The following is a 17,398-nucleotide window of genomic DNA, read 5'->3' as shown; positions in this document are numbered from 1 at the left end:
CCTCCAGAATCCACTCTCCATTCCCTGCCCTCATGTGAGCCAGTCGCTGCTGTCTCCCCCTGGCTGGGCTAGGGGGCCTGTCTTGGCCACCTCTCCTTTCACTGGCTGCTCTCCTACATGTAGGGTCTCCATCCTTTCCTGAGGGATGGTCCCACCACCACCCCAGCCCAGCCCCGCAGAAAGCCTGAGCCTAGCTCCCTGCCTGCCCACACAGAGATTGCTGAGTGTGTGTGAGTGCGGGGCCGTGTGGGGGCTGCAGCTTTTGCTCCCATCTCTTGTCCACTCTTCCTCCAGGCACTAGGGCACGTGTTGTGTCGTGCTGTGGCTGTTTGCCCCGAGCAGCAGCTTGGCCCCTCACTTCCCTCCACCCACTCTGACCTACCCTCCCCCACCCCCCGGTGCCCAGCTTGTGGCTTGTGCCAGTTGACTGTTTTTGCTTCAGTGTTTGATTCTAGCGTCTACATAGACCCCTCCCCCAACCAATGCCCCCATCTTCTCCCCCATCTCCTGACCTGCTCCCCAGGAACAGGGGAAGAAGAGGAAGTGGGAGCTCTTGGTCTCAGTTTGCACAGTGGGTAGAGTGGGGGAGGGGGGTGCTTTGTGCTGCTGGGCTCCCCCTGCCCCTCCTGTCGGGCCCTGCACTATGATATATGAAATGTATGTACAGATCAGAGATGTTTATACAGCCAATAAAGGCGGAGCCTCCGTATTTATCAGGACAGACAGAAAGGGACTCCTTCCCCGTGCAGAGGCTAGCAGGTGGAGACAGCGGAGGGTGACTTGAGTTTTTCTTCTTCCTATGAAGAAGTTATCAGCTCTTCAAACGTTTATAGAAATTCTTTATTATTACACAAAAATAGACTCTCTCTTCCCCTCTGTTTGTGTGACCCCACTCTGGCCTCTGTTTAGAGGGAGGTGGGAAGCCTCTTCCCTCTCTCTCCATGGTGGACCTGCAGCTGGCAGGGTTCCCCCCCCCCCCCCGGCTCCACCCCTCACACCTTTCTCTGCCATCTGCTCACATGCCAGGTCATCTCATGGGCCCACTCACTCAGCTTAGCAGGCAGGGGCAGGAAATGCAGAGGCCCAGGCTGGAGCCACTCCCTCTTTGATAGAGTTGGCACCAGCTCCTGGGTCCAGGCCAGGGCAGTGAGGACTGTGGCTGCTGGGAGGGCGCAGTGTTGATGTGGCCTTGGAGCTTGTGGCTTTCTTTCATTTCCTCTGGCCCAGTAAAACTTTGGTGATGAAGGTGACAATAGCACTCGCTGGTTGGTCTGGGTCAAGCTCCGCAAAGAGGTGACACACATTTTCCCAGGGACTTCCTGGCTTCTTGGCCACGAAACCAAATATCCTAGAGGGACAAAGCCAGGGGTGGGCCTCTGTGTCGCTTTCACGGAGGACGGTGTAGGCTGTAGGGTGGCTCAGCAGGGACACTTACTTGGAGGTGGTTCCATCTGGGTTGGTCCATCTGTAAAGAGAACCGTGAAGGGGTCAGCCCAGGGCCTGAGCCCCGGGGAGCTGGGGTGGGGGTCTCTGAGGAGGCTCACCTGCGGTCCTGGGGGTCAGTGCTGGAGAAGGTGACGCTGCTCACTGGGTAATGGCGGCGAAAGAAGAGTCTGGGGGGTGGGTGGGGAGGACAGTCATGCTGAGATCCAGGGCTCTGGGCTGGGCAGGTGGCCCAGAGGTTAAAGTGCTAGCAAGAGTTTGAATCCCTAGAACCAGGTAAGTGTTGGGTTTGTGTGGCAGCCCACTCACAGTTACAGCCTCAGAAGGCAAAGACAGGATCCCAGGGGCAGGCCGGCTAGCAGGACCACCTGCAGGATCCTGGGGGACAGGCCGGCTAGCACGACCACCTATATCTGTGAGTTCCAGGTTTGACTGAAGACCCTGCCTCAACAAGGTGGTCAGCTGACCCAGGATTAGTCTAAATTATCAATCTGGCACGTAAATACAAGCATGTATGTGCATATAACACACAAATGAAACAAACCAGCCCAAGCCCCCCAAATCCTTCCCTGGAACTCTGCAGAGCCTGTGCCTGGTCTTATTTTCCCTGGAACTCTGCAGAGCCTGTGCCTGGTCTTTCTTACTTTCTCTGGTTGTCGGTCAGTGTGATGCCTTGGGCTGAGACCTTGAAGTGGACAACGGCTGGAACAGGGGTGGGGCTGCAGCTCAGAGCGGCAGAGCTGGCCCTGGCCACAGCTTGAGGGCCCGTCAGTGACTCTGTCTCGACAGAGGTCAGGTACAGCACGCTGCAGGCTAAGGAGAAGAAGGCTGATGGGCTGACGTAGCTTTGTCAGGACCCAGATCTGTTCCCCTTAGCTTCTCATGCCACCGTCCTGTGCCCTTCCCTGACCAGTGCTGTCCGAATGCACTAGACTCATGTTCTGACAAGTTAGAAAGGTAACTCCAAAGGGTTCTATAGCCAGCGTCAGCGGGAGGGGCCTGAGGACACACATTCTAAGTTCTTGCCTCTGTGGCTGCTGATCCCTGTATTGTGAACACTGAGAGCTCAGCTTGTGACCCCTTCCCCACCTCCTGGAAACATTCCCCCTGCCCCGCGCCCCCAGGCCTTTGTGGGTTAAAAGTATCTGCGGGCTCCATCACCCACAGTCCTTTCAATGCCTCCGTGTCCTATTGGCCACCCGGCAGTGGGAGGGGAAGCCAGTCTCTACCTGCCCCCTGGCGCAGAAGGTCTGCTGCTGTACTCAGGTTGGTGGGCACTGGGGCCTCTGGGGTGTCTTCCAGAGGATCTGAGGAGATGAGAGCCACCGAGGAAGGTCAAGAGGAAGAGGCTCCCCTAGCTACCCTAAGGGAGAGTGGGGGAGACAGGACCTCTTTTTGGCTGTAGGGGTGGTGAGAGCTGAAGAGACAGATCACCCACCTTTACTTGGAATCCGCAGACAGCAGGGCAGGGAGATGGGAGAGATGGAGTGCTGAGAGACCAGCGCTGACAGGCTGCCTGCCAGGGAGGGAAGAACGCTCTTGAGCAGCCCACAGAGAGCCAGGGCATTCTCCTCTGCCCTCTTGAGGCCTCTCTCTCCCTTAACCAGCTCTGCTGGAACCCGCTCAGACTCTCACTTCTCACCAAAATAGGGCTCCGTGGGACAACCCTTGATCTTCACGCCTTTGGGCCCAGTCTCAATGAGGAAATGGCGGACCAGCTGTTCCAAGGGGTCCCCTGAGAGGAGAGACGGACGGGTGGAGAATGTGAGGCTTTATGGGAGTCCAGGACCTCAGCTTCTCCCCAGGGGGCTCTTTTCCAGGCAGCAGAAGGGTGTTTCCTTGCCCCTTACCCCCAGGGTGCTGTCCTGTGTGCCGTGCCACCCCCACTACCCTGGTCCCGTCCACACACCCGCTCCCTCGGCTAGAGCACTCTACCTTTCCAGGGCTGGGCACTGGGTGGCGCTGTTGCCACCTTGAGGGCCAGCCCATAGGCTCCTTGGAATGAATGGCTGTCCCTGATCAGGAAGGCCCCAGGGTCCTTGTCTTTGAGCAGAGCAATGGCTGCAGGGCACAAGTGTAAAGATGGCGGGCAGCCCCACACAGCTCCAGTAGCAGGTCCCCAACTCTCTCACTTTGACAGCTGTGGGATGCCAGGAGTCGGGCCCTCTTGGGGCACCAGACTTTAGACAATATTTAGTTTGAGGCCAAAGACTAGAATCGCTGCAGGTGAGCAACCCAGCTAGGAGCAGAGACAGAGGAAAACAAAGGCCCCACCAGGATGAGAGACTTTCCGCCCAGACAGGCCTGGGGGTGGGGCGGGGCAGGCACAACGTCTTTTCTGGCTTCTCACCTTGGTCACGGGAAAGGTGCGGCTTGTACCAGAACTTGGATGTGTCTTGGACAAACTTGACGTTGCTTTGGTTCTCTAGAGGAGGGTGCTCTAGGAGAGGTGGGGATTGAGTTCAGACCCCAGGGCTCCCCAGGCTCTCTCTCTGGGAAGTGAGGCTCTTTAAAGGATGCCCACCAGATCTGGATCCTCCTAGACCCTTATACCTGGGGATGGAGTGACATCAGGGAGAGGAGGTGCAAAGGTGACATGTGGATTGGTGCTTCTGGCTGGCGGTGCTGGCTGCTGCCCAGGCAGGTGTCGTTTTTCGGGAAGTGGAGGCTGAGCCGGACCGTTGGCATCATAGGAGGCAGCCAGGGGGAAAGCAGGGGTGGGCGAGCTCTGGGGTGGCTCTGGGCTGGCCACCAGCCAGGGAATCTGGGTAGGCACAGGAGTAAGGGGGGAGCCATCTGGGCTGTCTTGGGGGCCCCGAGGGCCCTGCCACGGGGCATGGCGGAGTCCGGGCAGGGTGGCTGGCACAGGGCCCCGAGGACTGGCACTGTTGACGTGGCCCCCTGGGCTTTTTTCCTGAGGCCAGCCATTGGGTGAGCTGGGTGGGGAGAAGGAGCTAGGGTCCAGTGGCTCAGGCCTGCTGCTAGTCAACAGTTCAGGAGCCTTTTCAGGGCCTCCCTGGACAACAGGGGGCAAGGCCTCGCCAGGACTCAGTCTCTGAGTGGGTGCCAAGGAGGGAGACCTGGTGTCTTGCCGCCGGGTGCTGCGGGGATGAGAGGCAGACGATCAGACAGCCCCTGCTTCGGGTAGCTGACACCCACAGAACATGCTCAAACAGTGTTGGCCCTCTGCGTACCTTTCCTTGCCCTGGACTGGACTGCTGGTGTGCACGGGCGTGGAAGGGCCAGAGAACTCTGCAGAGGCACTGCACTGGGCATCTCGGGGAGACCGAGGCAGTGTGCTGTGTCCACTGGAGCCATCCCTCCAGGATGGCTCGGGTGACTCTGAGATGGAAGGGAGAAGCTGTCCACGGAGCCCACTTTTCCGTCTGGCTCAGCCACTTCCCACCCGCAGCATTGCATCCCCAGCAGCAGTTAGAACCGCCCTCCGTCCTCTGCTGTCACCCTGGTGTCCTCACCTGCAGATGCCAAGGGTCCCGTAGAGGCCGGGTGCCCAGGCAGTGGGTACTTGTGTCTCTCATCCTCCACAGGAATCTCATAGCCCAGCTTCCTGGATTGCAGGTAGGGTGGACTTCCCGGGGACACAGAACCAGCCCGTGGTGAGTGGGCACCAGGGCTGGGGTATCCTCTGCCCTCACTTGGGGACCCACAGCTGTGAGGTACCCGGCCATATGCTGGGCAGTAGCTGGGAACTGCTCCTCCATAGCCGTAGGTTACTAGGGCTGGGTACCCAGGATGCCCGTACCTGCCTTCAGGGCACATGGCACAGGGGCAGCCCGCATGCCCTTCCTCACCCACCTTGGGTGGCTTCAGGCAGCTGTAGTCAGGCACGGGGGCATGGTGATGCCCACAGGCAGACACCAGCAGAGGCAATGGGTGTCCAGGCCTCACTGGGTGCAGGAGAGGCTTGCCCGTCTCGCTGGCCCAACCCTCTCCAGCCTCCCTCTCTAGTCGCAGTCCATACAGGGCGGCTGTGGGCAGCGCCAGCTTCTCTTCACAGGCTGGGCATGAGCATAAAGCCGGCACGCCAGGGTCCTCCAGGATCACCACCTCCCGGAAGCCTGCTGAGCGGTAGCCAAAGTCCGCATTGGCCGCCGGCTTCCCCAGCTCAGGCGCGTATGGGTAGGGCCCTTCTGACAGTGACCTGCAGAGGCGCCTCTTCTCCACAGAGGCTTCTGCGTAGCCCTGGGGGTGTCCCTCATAGCCCCCACAGGGCAGCCGTCGTCTCTCAAGGGTTCCCTCAGGCCGGTAGTAGCCCCCGTTGGGGACTCCACAAGGCTCCCGGTAGCCCTGACGGCAGGAGCAGTGGCGACTGAGGCCAGGCCTGTGGCCCGAGTACATCCCAAGGTGCGGGGCTCCGCTCACCGAGGGCTGTTCTTCATCATCGAGGATGGCTGTCTCCCGCCCGGCCCCACGCCCCGCGCTGGCCACCCCACAGCCTCCCAGCAATCGGTCCAGCTCCTGCCGCTCGGCAGCAGTTGGGGGAGGCCGGCCAGGGGACTCGGCTGTGACTTCTGTGGTGAGTGTGGAAGAATGGCCAGAGTCGCTGCTGACAGATAGCACCGGGGGTGGGGGGAGCTCTGGGGCGGGGGCTGGTAGGGTCTGGCGGGGCACGCGCTGCACCTGGGCATAAGGGCTGCCATCCAGGGGGCCCCTTGTGTGGGCCAAGGAGCCTGAGTGGAGAAGGATTTGTGAGTGGGGTCTGCCGCTCCCCACAAGCCACAAAGCTATCACTCCCCACCCCCACCCCATGCCACCCACCGTCCACGCCGTCCTCGTGGTGCTGGTTGAAGTTCTCGTAGGAATCCCAGCGTACAGCAGGCTCTGTTGTGTTGTAATCCACCGACACGGAGGGATCGTTCCGTGGGGTGTTGCCTGTGGAAAGCCACCTGGGTACTGAGAGGCAGGGGACCTCCCAACACCTTCAGTACCCTGCCCCTCCTGCTCCTACTCTTACCTTTGACTTTCTCGGGGCTGGAGGAGAAGATAAACTCCACTGATGCTTGGAAAGGGAACCGCTCATCTGTGGAGAAGGAGGAGGTGGTGGTGGGAGCCAGGCCCTCTGGGCATCCCCTTTCCCGTACCAGCCCACCTGCCACGTCACTGGCCTCTGACTCACCAGCCCAGGCTTCGTCTAGCTGGTCCTTGGGGAAGGTGAGCTGTGGTCCATGGATGGTGCAGGTGTGGAACTGAACTCGGAACACGAGGGTCCGGTCCGTCCCCTGGCCACCTCTGTGATAGCAGGTTACCTAAAAGAGGGCGGGAAGCCGGGGTTAGGCCTTCACAGCCACTTTGCCCTACCTATGCCTTTGCCCAAGGGTTACCCTCTATCTGTGCCTTTGTCCAAGGGTTACCCTCTATCTGTGCCTTTGTCCAAGGGTTACCCTCTATCTGTGCCTTTGCCCAAGGGTTACCCTCTATCTGTGCCTTTGCCCAAAGGGTTACCCCCTATCTGTGCCTTTGCCCAAGGGTTACCCCCTATCTGTGCCTTTGCCCCAAGGGTTACCCTCTATCTGTGCCTTTGCCCAAGGGTTACCCTCTATCTGTGCCTTTGCCCCAAGGGTTACCCTCTATCTGTGCCTTTGCCCCAGGGTTACCCCCTATCTGTGCCTTTGCCCCAGGGTTACCCTCTATCTGTGCCTTTGCCCAAGGGTTACCCCCTATCTGTGCCTTTGCCCAAGGGTTACCCCCTATCTGTGCCTTTGCCCCAAGGGTTACCCTCTATCTGTGCCTTTGCCCAAGGGTTACCCTCTATCTGTGCCTTTGCCCAAGGGTTACCCTCTATCTGTGCCTTTGCCCAAGGGTTACCCTCTATCTGTGCCTTTGTCCCAAGGGTTACCCTCTATCTGTGCCTTTGCCCCATGGTTACCTTGTTGGGGGATGGTCTTATATATTTTGATACTAATTACTGTTTACTGTCTCTGTGACTTAGCTTTTACTTAATAAAAACCCACCCCACCTGGGCAGGGCAAAGGAGATAGGTGGGGCTAGGAGAGAGGAATTCTGGAAAGAAGAGAGACTGCTATGAGGAGAAAGGAGAGAGGAATTCTGGGAAGAAGAAAGACCGCCACAAGGAGGAAGGAGAGAGACCTAAAGTGAAGAGAGGAGGCTGCCATGGGTTAGGTGGAGGAGAAGCACACGGCCGGCGTGGATGGAGAATCTGGCCCAGGTGAAGAACATTAGCAAGTATTTAGGATTATGGATGGGAGGTAACTTGATAGCAGTTACTGGAAGCAGATGGTATGGGATTGAGGCAGGGATTCCATGCCTGCCCCACTATGGGAGGTAGTTTAGAGGATTGATATCTGCCCTGCCCGAGGTTAACTAAGGCTATCTTAAAATATAACAAGTGTCTGTGTCTTGATTGATTGCTAGCTGGGCCTACAGGTAATACAGATAATTTTTTAAAAACAATTAAGTCGTGCCCAACGGTTACCCCCTATCTGTGCCTTTGCCCCAAGGGTTACCTGGCCACCGCTTCTGTTGTGCCCCGACCTCAACATGGACCCTCCTTCTGAGATAGCGGGGGTCCCTTTTGCCCTCCCAGATCTGCTTGGCCTCATGACTTGCCCCCCACTTCACTTCAATCTCCACCCTCAGGACTCCCCCCAATGTTACGACCCCCCTCACCATGACATCGCCTTTGAGGAGGAGGGCTGGCTCCAGGCTGATGCAGAGCTGCTGGGGTCCCGGGCCTGCAATGCGGCTTTGGGCAGAGAGAAGGGACACAGTGAGGCGCCCAGGGAGGGCACACAGGCAGCTAAGCTCTGTCAAGCCACAGTGGGGCCAGAAAGCCAGGCCTGGGGATGCTGGGAAGGCGGTAGGCAGGCAGGTGCCAGGCCCGGGGGCAGCACTTACTAGACTCCAGATGTGTAGACCAGCTGCATAGACTGGTAGATCTTGAGGAAGGGCTGGAAGCCTGGAGCGGGGAAGGAAGGTGTGAGGGCGAAGTGGGGTGGGAGGTGGCTGTCCCCGTGGGAACGCCTGTCATGCGGACTCACCTGTGTTGGGCTCGAAGGCTGGCAGCACGGGCACAAACACGTGGTGTAGGAAGAGGGGGCTGCTGTTCATCCTGATGGAGCCAGACAGCAACCCGCTGAAGTAACTGACGTAGCTGGCAAGAGGACAGCAAGGAATACATCTAGAGGGCGCCGCACACCACGCCAACAGGGCAGACCCTCAACACACACACACACACACACTCTCTCTCTCTCACACACACACACACACACACACACACTCTCTCTCTCACACACTCTCTCTCACACACACACACTCTCTCTCACACACACACACACACTCTCTCACACACACACTCTCTCTCACACACACACACACTCTCTCACACACACACACTCTCACACACACACTCTCTCTCACACACACACACACACTCACACACACACGACCCTCAGCTGTATTTCCTTCACACTCCTAATCACCAGGTAGCACGCACACAAGGCCTCTCACCTTCCACTCCACTAGCACATGACTTGCCACGAGAGCCTGACATTGTTTGTTCTGACTTCCCAGAATCTGGCACAGTGCCTGGCTTCCCTGCACTGTGGGATTCAGGTGAGCTGCCCGCCTGACAGGAGAACCAGCCCTTCCCTACTGGCTCACCGGCGCTGCGAGGGCTGCAGTTCCGTGGCCACCTTGTCCTCACAGAATTTTCTCATGGTGAGAGTTGCCAGCGCCTGGTCAGCCCTGGGAGAGAGCAAGGCAGGTTGGGGGTGAGGGTGGGGCTTAATTAGGGACCCAGTCCCATTCTGGCCTTCCATGCTGAAGCCCCAGGGAAGGGGGAACCATGTGACCCCCTCAGTGTGAAAGCCCTAAGGCAGTGTGTTTCCCAATTGCTGGGCCTCAGCCAAAGGGGGCCGTTAGACCACCTGATGGGTTGATGTCCCTCTCCCCGCCCAGAGAAAGGTACCTCAAATGTGACCTTATTTAGGAAGGTAATTAGATAGGCTAAGATGAGATCACACAGGAGCAAGGGGAGAAGGAACAGAAACAGACGCACAGAGAGAACGCCACGTGATGATGGAGGCAGAGGTGGGAGTGATGCCGCTGCAAGCCAAGAGCTGCCAAGAATTGCCAGCCACCGCCAGAAGCTGGAGAGAGGCAAGGAAGGAGTCTGCCTAGAGTCCCCGAGAGAGCAAGGCCCACCCCCCACCCCACCCCCCCACCCCGCCACCTTGAACTGAGAGACGGGTTGTGTTGTGTCATTTCAAGTCGGCTTAACAGCAACTTGCCGACAGCCCTGAGACTCAGCCCAGCTCCTCTGTGGTAGAATGCTGGGCGAGACGGGTGGCATCACACCGAGTGTATGGTGTAGGCCTCTCTGATTAAAGAGCCAAGCTCCGGCAGGGCAGATGAGGAGGGACCACTCACCCTGCGGAGATTTTGCTGTAGTGCATGTAGGCCGAGACGATGACCCCAAGCTTTCCCTTGCTCCCCTAAAGAGATAAAGAGACAGAGCTGGGAAACTTGCGAGTTCTAGGCTGACCTTGTTCCAGCCCTGCGGCCTCCGAGGTCTCAGCCCACCTTGCAGTACAGCACTACCACGTGCTGAGGGTCGGCACTGAGCCATGTCTCCATGGCTTTGCAGATGGAACACAGCTTGTCCAGAGGTGGGGCGTGCAGCTCAGGCCAGCCAAAGTCTTGTACCTGGAGAAGTACAGAGTACAATGCTGTGTTTGTGGGGCATGTGTGTGTGTGTGTGTGTGTTTGTGTGTTGGGGGGTCAGGAACAAAGAGGTGGGGCTTGCTAGTGGTCCACAATAGTTTGGACACTTTTTTTCAGCCATACTGTAGGCTGATACCCTCCCCCCCTGCACCAAGGTTTGTTTGGTTTTTTTTGTATCTTAAGTGGGTATGAGTAAAATGCACATCAATTGCTAATAACAAGGAGGCTTAAAGGCCAGACAGACGACCATTTACCCCTCCTTACCTTGGGGTTCAGGCGGGTCAGGTCATGTCGTTTCTCAGACAGGTTGAATAGCTGAATAAAGGGAAGAGTTAGATGACTTCTGACTCTGCTGCCGGGAGGTGTACCCTCCCTCAATGAGAAACATTAAGACTGCAATTCTGTTCAGCTGAATCCAATGCAAGCTGCGGGCCGCCCCGCCTCCTCCGGCCCCTGCACGCTAACACCGCCCCCTGCCTGCCCCGCCCCCCCCCCACCCCACCCCCCGTCAGGGATTCACCGCCAACAGTAGCCTCGCCTCATTTGGACCTCCCAGTCCTCTCATTGGTTGGAGACAACCGCCCCCCCCCCCACCCGCCCCGCTCCTCACCAGGTACTTGTCCCGGTGCTTGGATTGCAGCACATGGGCTAGCTCGCGCAGGTGGCCCCGGTGTCGCTGCTCCTCTGGCCGTGCAGGGAAAGCTGCCGCCAAGATCCGCTCGGTCACGTAGGTGAGGTCCAGGTCCCAGCGACGCTCCATGAGCGGATCCAGGCTGAAGCTCCTGGGAAAGGCGGCAAAGCTGACTCAGGGAAGGAACCCAGAGGCGCTGCGCCTCAGGGGGCTAGTATGACCATGGCAAGGGTGGCCTGCTAGGTCCTGAGGGTGGGTGGTCAGGAGGGGGCGGGGGGAGCACTGTCCTGGGGTGTGTTATTGGAGCCCACTGCCATGAGCTGAATGGGGGGACGTCCCGCGGAAACTGCCCACGTGGGGTCGCCAGGCGTCCTCACCTGGGTAGCGTACTGCGTTGCTTGGCGTGGTTCAGAGACTTGGTGGAGCCCTGGTGGATGAGAAACGGTAATGTAGACATCGCTTTGGATGCATCTCTTAGAGGCTTCCCGGCCCAAAGTTCCACAAACCGTGGTCTTGGGGAGACCGTGGGTTCCTACTCCAAGAGCTACCCACCCACGCGCCCCTCCCAGCCCAGGCCCCTGGCACCCCTTACCAGGTGTTCTATGCGCCGGACTGGGGCGGTGTTTCTCCGCTAGAGGGAGGAGGAGGAGGAGGTGAGGGAGGAAATGGGAGTGGTTAGGGCAGGGGCAAGGACCAGTCTGACCTGGGGTGGGTGGGGTGGGAGCGGGGGCGGGAGGGCTCCCTGAGGACAGGGCTCTAGCCACCAATAGGCCCTAGAAGACAGTAACAGCGGACGGACGGCCATCTGTCCGGGATGCCTGACCCATGACCACAACACCCAGTTCTAGGTAACTTCCTGGAGACCCACTCTAAAGCCACCAGACCTCTGGACACCCCTGTCCCCACGCTACAGCAGACTCACCAGCTCTGCAGGGGGCAAGGCCTGACAGGGTGAAGCCACCTGGAGGGAGATGCGGGAAAGGGCTGAAATGGGGTGCCCTGCCTCAGCAGGAAGGCGGAGGGGCTGTCAGCTCTAGCTGAGGTGCCTCTATTTAAGGGAGTCTTGCTTCTGGCCTCTCAGTCCCCCACCCCCGGGGGCCCCCTGTTTGTTGCTCTTGGCTCTCAGCCCCCTGCCCACACAGACCCCCATTCATCCTGCTGTAGGACAGGAGTTATATATAGAGCCAGCCAGCCAGCCAATGGCCAGGGGTGGACACTAGCCTCTTTCACCGTTGAGACCCCACCCATGGGCACATAGCTTCCCCCAAGCTAGCTGGAGGCCCCCGGGACTACCCTCTGCACCAAAGGGGAGGACCAGGAATGTTCCTCAGAGATGGGGCTGCCTCAGGTGCTTAGCGGACAGTGGGTACCATCTGTAGCGTGCAGGGGAAGAGGCTCGGCCTTCAGTACCCAGGCAGGGTAAGACCAACTGAGGCACCCTGAGAACTCTTCCTGGAGGAGGGGGCACAGCCCATCCTGCTCTCCCCCTCTATCCTCCCTGCCTTCCTCCTCCTCCTCCTCCTCCTCCCATCCTCTCACCAGCTGCAGCCTGGGCACAGCACCAAGACAAACTGTCTTGCTGTCCACCCTCCAGGGTGGAGTGGAGTGTTTTTTAAAGGGCCCAACACAGCGCTCCTGCCCCCCAGGAGGGGGTCTCCAGGAATGACAGGGGACTAGGTGGAAGACTCATGGCAGTATGGGTGACCACGGCAGTCTGGGCAGGGAAAGGACACCATCCCCCATTAGGTAGGACCGGATAGGACACCCACCTTTGCCTCACATTTTCTGTGTGTGGCCACCTTGCAGACTAGAGAGAGAAAGGGGAGGACAGGGGTCAGCAGAGGCTCATGGGAGCAGTGAAGGTGGCTGTCCTCCACTTCCCTAGGCCCTGAAAGCCAACCCCCCACCCCGGGACTCTAGTACACTAGGTTGCTGGAGTTGGGAAGCAGGGTGTGACAGCATCATCGGGGAAGAGGGCCAGAGGCCATGGTCTGGGATGAACAGAGGGGAAGGTGGGAAGGTGGTGGAATCACAAAGCTGGGCTGCGGCCAAGGTGGGTGTCGTGGGGAGAGCGAGGGCATTTGTTTCTGCCCATCCATCTGCCTGACCCCCCTCCGCCCCAGCCCCCCCAGGCCATGCAGCACAGAAACGCTGAGCTGAGGGCTTGCTCTATAATGGGAAGAGCACTTCACCTCGGCACGAGACACCGGTCCCGTCGATGGTCACCTTACATACTGCACACACTGGAGCTTTCTTCCGGAAAACCTTCTCATGGAAGCTGTGTGGTTCTGCTTTCCTAGGCTGCGGGAGGGGCGACAGACAGATGGAGGGATGATGAGCCCCTAGTGGGCCCATCTCCAAGGCTGGGCAGGGACCTCGCCTTAGAGCGGCACTGCTGTTTTGGGAGTCTGCACTCCAAGGCACACTTGGCCACAGCTGTTTCACGGTAGTCGTGGGGCCTGCCCTCTCCAGGGCTTGGAATGTGACCCCTTGCGTCACCTTGGCTGGCCAGCTCCTCCCTAAGGCCCCCTCACGTGGCCCTGCTATGTGATGTCCTGCCTTGTCACTGCCACTTCAAATGTTGAGGACTTTCCGAATCTTGGCAGAGTGTGGGTCTGACTTTACTCCCAGTCTTGCCCGCCCCTAGATGAGGTGGGCATACCAGGAGCCGAAGGCCCAGGCACACACGCACATTGTCACAGAACACCTAGACTGGCTGCAGCCAGTCCTGAGCCCCTGGCTCTCAATGTCCCCAAGCTCCAGGCAGCTGACATACCCCGCCTCCCCCGTGGTCAGAAGAACATGTTTACTCTTTGTGCCTGTGTTGAGGAGGCGGCAGGCAGCAGCTGTGTGAGGAGGAGGGGGTGGCGACCTTGGAGGAATGACAGCGGGGACAGACAGCCTTACTGCTCCTGCATGTCGTCAGACGGGTGGCCAGGGGCTCTGTATGCCCCCTCCCCAGCCAGAGGTTGCCCAGGTCCCTGCTCCGTGGGAGTTGTCACTGCATTTCTTACCCCCTCCGTCCCAGTCCATCCCTCCTACCCGGGCCCTGTGGACCACCTCCCTCCATCCCGCGCCTCCCTGTGTCCAGCCCCTGCCATTTCCTCCTCTCCCTGGATCTGCCCGCCATAGCGTTAACACCCTCGAAGGGCGGAGGCGCGAAAGGAAAGGGGATAGGACGACACCATAGGAGCAGCATTGTCCCCTCTAGACTGGAGGTGTCCTGGACCCCACCAGGACACTTGGACAAGCTGTTAATATCATCATGTGCAGATGACGTCAGTGGAAGGCAACCTCCTGGTCACAGCGCTGCTGGAAGACCTGGCTCCCTCCCTTTCATCCACCTTTTGACCCATTCCTTTTCCCTCAAGCTTCCCGGGGAAGTCAGAGTTTGCGCTCTTAGCGGAACCCTCAGGGCTTATTCAGGCTCAAGTCAAGAGAAAACGCATATTGGAGTCAGAACCAATGGTGAGGACCACACTGCCATCCTAGTCACCTCAGGGGGCCAGAGGAATGGGGGAGGAATATGCTGAGTCAGGGGAAAAGGGTCTGGCCTGAATCCTGGCCCCCCCCCCTACCCCTTAGCACCTCCACCCTGCCCCACCTTTGCCCAGCTGGTGGGCAGTCCTACCCTGCTGGTGGCCCGGCTGCTGTCCCTCCTCCCCAGGACTCTGAGCAACCTCTCCACAGGGCCGCTGGACTTCATGGTGGCCGGCTGGCCGGCTGGCTGGGCTCTTGGCTGTAGGGCCTGAACAATGCTGGGGCTTCCTGGAAGCCGCCTGGCCTAGGCTGCCGCTTCCCTTGGGTGGAGGGGAGGCCGTCTGGCTGGTGTGTGGAGAAGCCCGGCCCTGGAAGTGGAGGGAAGTGCAGGCGGGAAGGGGGCAGGTCGCTGCTCCAGGAAGTGGGGTGGGGGAGGATGTGGGGGAGGCCAGGGGATCTGATTCTCAGGATCTACCCTGCTGGGAGTGTCAGCCTAAGGCCTTTGGCTCTCCCCAGCTCCTCTGGAGTTGCCTCCCACCCACCTACCAGGTCACCCTGTGCAGGGGTCTACGGTCCTGAGCTCCAGCCCTGGAACCAGCCAGTGGCTGGCGCGGGGTGGGAATTCAGGTCTCAGGGCAGGGCTCGAGGGCCAGTGGAGAACACTGTGTCCCCAGCCAGTCTCTAGCCTGAACTCTCATGTTCCCTTGAGGCTTCCTGTGGGAAGGGAGTGGAGCTGGGAACCAGTACCCAGGGCAGCGCAGGGCTCCGGAGCGGCAGGGTGACGGGAAAGGAGGGATGAGGGCTGACTTCCTTGCCAGGTGGGATATTGTAGTACCCTCCTCAGAGCCAAGTTCCAGCCAGAAGGGCCAACCAACCGTCTTACAGGTCTGGCCTGGCCCATTTTGCTGTCACCCAAAGCCCCTGGAAGTCCCTCCTGAAGACTCCAGCCAGAACCCAGAGTCCCTGGCTTAGTTCCCAGAGCCTGCACCTGAGGCCCCACTGGCCACCCCACCACCCGCCCGACCTGAGCACTACCTTCATGGCTCTTCTGGGCCTGGCTCTCCTTCCTCTGCTGCTGTCACTGGGCTGTCACTGGGGCGGAGGACTGGACAGGAGGCCCCCTCCCAACACATACTCCACCCCCTGGAGGGCCTCCTGCTTCCCCCTCCTGGGAATAGGGCCAACTTCCTGTCCCAGGAGTCAAGGGAAGGAGGTGGACCCGGCCTTGGAAGGGATGGAACAAGCTTCCTAAAACAAAGGTCAATGGCCTGGGGGCTCTCAGGCCAGCCCTGGACAGCAGCCTTTGGAATGTAGCTGTCACTCGAAGGAATGTACAGCCATGTCCTCCTCGTCGGCATGGTATTTACTCCCACAGGAGTTCCCTCCTCTCTTGGACACTTCCTGCACCCTAGAATTCTCTAGGGTGTGTGCCCTGGCTAGAAGGTGGCATCTGAGTGGCAAGGTATGGGCCCCCCTCCTGTAACTCGAGAAGGCCTCTGGCTCTGCAATCCCTCTCCCCCCCCCCCCTACCCCCCCAGTCCTGGCTGTGTGCCGGGACATTCCAGGCGGATGGCCAGGTGGGCAAATGGGCCTGGCTTGATCAGCACCCAGCCCTGCATCCCTGTAGTGCCTGGGTGAGCAGCTTCCCGGATCCAGATTTTTTCCCCCTCTACTTGTATGGCACACAGTCCTACTTCTGTTGCCTTTGGTGGGACGGACAGTCAGGTCCCCAAACAGCCTCTGGCATCACTGAACTTAACACTGCCCACCCAGATCTAGAGAAGTGTCCACTCAGTGAGGGCTGTGGGCTAAGCACCGCGTGGACTGACCAACAGGCCCGCGTCTCTGAGTGTCCCCACCACGTGGATGGGGCAACCTTCGCCTGAGAGGGATCCCATGGATCCTCACCTCCCACCTCCTGCCTGGAATATTCCAGAGCCGTTTTGCTTCTCCCCAGAAGGGCCCCTTGTCGCTCTGAAGTCTTGGGTTTGTTTGGAGAAACCCCCTCCACCCACCCACCCCACCCCCTTCCTGGAAATAGCTGTGGTTGGATGAGAGGCTGGGAGCCGGGCCACAGAGGAGTGAGGTCCAGTAAAGGAGGGAGGGAGGACTCGAGGGTGTGTCCAGAGGGTTGTGCGTGCGCGTTCTGCCTCAGTGTCCCAGATAGAGACAACCAGAGGGAAAAACTTGCACGCACTCTGCCTGGCCAGGGCCGCGACACTGCTGCCAGCTGCCACGGGCATCTTATGTTCAAAGTGCGCTTGTCCCTGGAGCTGGGGATGTGCACAGAGAGCGGCCCGAGTTTACGGTAGTGCGCAGTGGGCCGGGGGAAGGCGCGGAGGCCGGAGCTGGGACCACAGCCGTGCCCCGCCCCCTGGGCCACCTCTAGGATCTCCGACTGTCCCCTAGCTCACCGTGACCGGGATGGCGCTGGCCTAGTCCCTGCCTGGGGCTCCGGCCGCGCCCGCCCGAGGCTCCGGGACCCCTCGGTGGCTCCGCACCCCCTGGCGCCCGCCCCTGGCTGGGACTGCGCGCGCTGTGACGCAGAGGGCCGCCGCCCCGCGCTCCCGCCCGGTGTGGCGCAGCCACTCACCTGTGGGGGGCGCCCGGGGGTCCGAGGGTGCGGCGGGCCGGGGCAGCAGCAGGGGGCGCCCCCGGGCCAGCCCATCCCGGCCAGCCGCGCCGCGACACCGGGAGGCGGCGGCGGCGGGACGGGCGCGCTCGGCTGCCTTCCTCCCCGTCGCCCTATGCCCGCCGTCTCCTCCCGCCCTCCCGTTCCCTCCTTCTTTCCGGGCTCCAATCGCCACCTTCCACCCTCTCCCCGCCCGCGCCGCCTCCTTTCTCCCTCCTCTCCTCCCACCGAGTCCCAGACGGAGCAGGCAGCCAGAGCCGGGGATCCGCATCGGGCCACAGACGCCCGAGGAAAGGCTGGAGGTACAGGCAGGAGAGAAACGCTCTCTAGGTGGACGCAGATCCAAAGGGCACAGAGGACAGCTGTGAGGTCGTCTAGTCCGAACCAGGCCAGGCCTGGGTGGGGGCGCCAGAGTTTAGGGCACCGCTTCCTGGATGGAGCTTCCTGTCCCCTCTTCTCCCAAAGGACTCAAGGACCCTCAGCAGGTTCAAGACTCCCACGTCCCATCG

The 17,398-nt window shown here is 60.0% G+C and overlaps 1 protein-coding gene across 2 annotated transcripts; it reads right to left on the bottom strand.

Moving 5' to 3' along the window:
* Positions 1 to 1,051: 1,051 nt before the first annotated feature.
* On the bottom strand, positions 1,052 to 15,331 carry Tns2 (tensin 2). 2 transcript variants are annotated; one of them, XM_051160416.1, is made up of 29 exons: positions 15,293 to 15,331; positions 12,970 to 13,078; positions 12,547 to 12,584; positions 11,700 to 11,738; positions 11,370 to 11,408; positions 11,155 to 11,204; positions 10,757 to 10,928; positions 10,411 to 10,461; positions 10,006 to 10,128; positions 9,853 to 9,917; positions 9,085 to 9,168; positions 8,463 to 8,575; positions 8,320 to 8,380; positions 8,092 to 8,167; positions 6,581 to 6,710; positions 6,419 to 6,484; positions 6,223 to 6,336; positions 4,920 to 6,134; positions 4,638 to 4,785; positions 3,997 to 4,544; positions 3,794 to 3,883; positions 3,379 to 3,504; positions 3,086 to 3,178; positions 2,882 to 2,959; positions 2,673 to 2,750; positions 2,088 to 2,256; positions 1,545 to 1,613; positions 1,436 to 1,465; positions 1,052 to 1,348 (listed from the first exon to the last, which is right to left on the bottom strand). In XM_051160416.1, exons 1-29 carry the CDS (start codon positions 15,296 to 15,298, stop codon positions 1,210 to 1,212), a joined length of 4,119 nt encoding a protein of 1,372 aa, XP_051016373.1. In that variant the 5' UTR covers positions 15,299 to 15,331; the 3' UTR covers positions 1,052 to 1,209. The 2 variants fall into 2 exon arrangements, with proteins under 2 accessions (XP_051016373.1, XP_051016374.1); XM_051160417.1 differs by lacking the exon at positions 15,293 to 15,331 and adding an exon at positions 14,409 to 14,501.
* Positions 15,332 to 17,398: the final 2,067 nt, after the last annotated feature.

This window comes from Acomys russatus, chromosome 17, assembly GCF_903995435.1.
Source record: "Acomys russatus chromosome 17, mAcoRus1.1, whole genome shotgun sequence".
In the NCBI taxonomy this organism is placed as follows: Eukaryota; Metazoa; Chordata; class Mammalia; order Rodentia; family Muridae; genus Acomys; species Acomys russatus.
The sequence above is the reverse complement of the archived record's forward strand: the minus strand, read 5'-3'. Positions and strand labels throughout refer to the sequence as shown.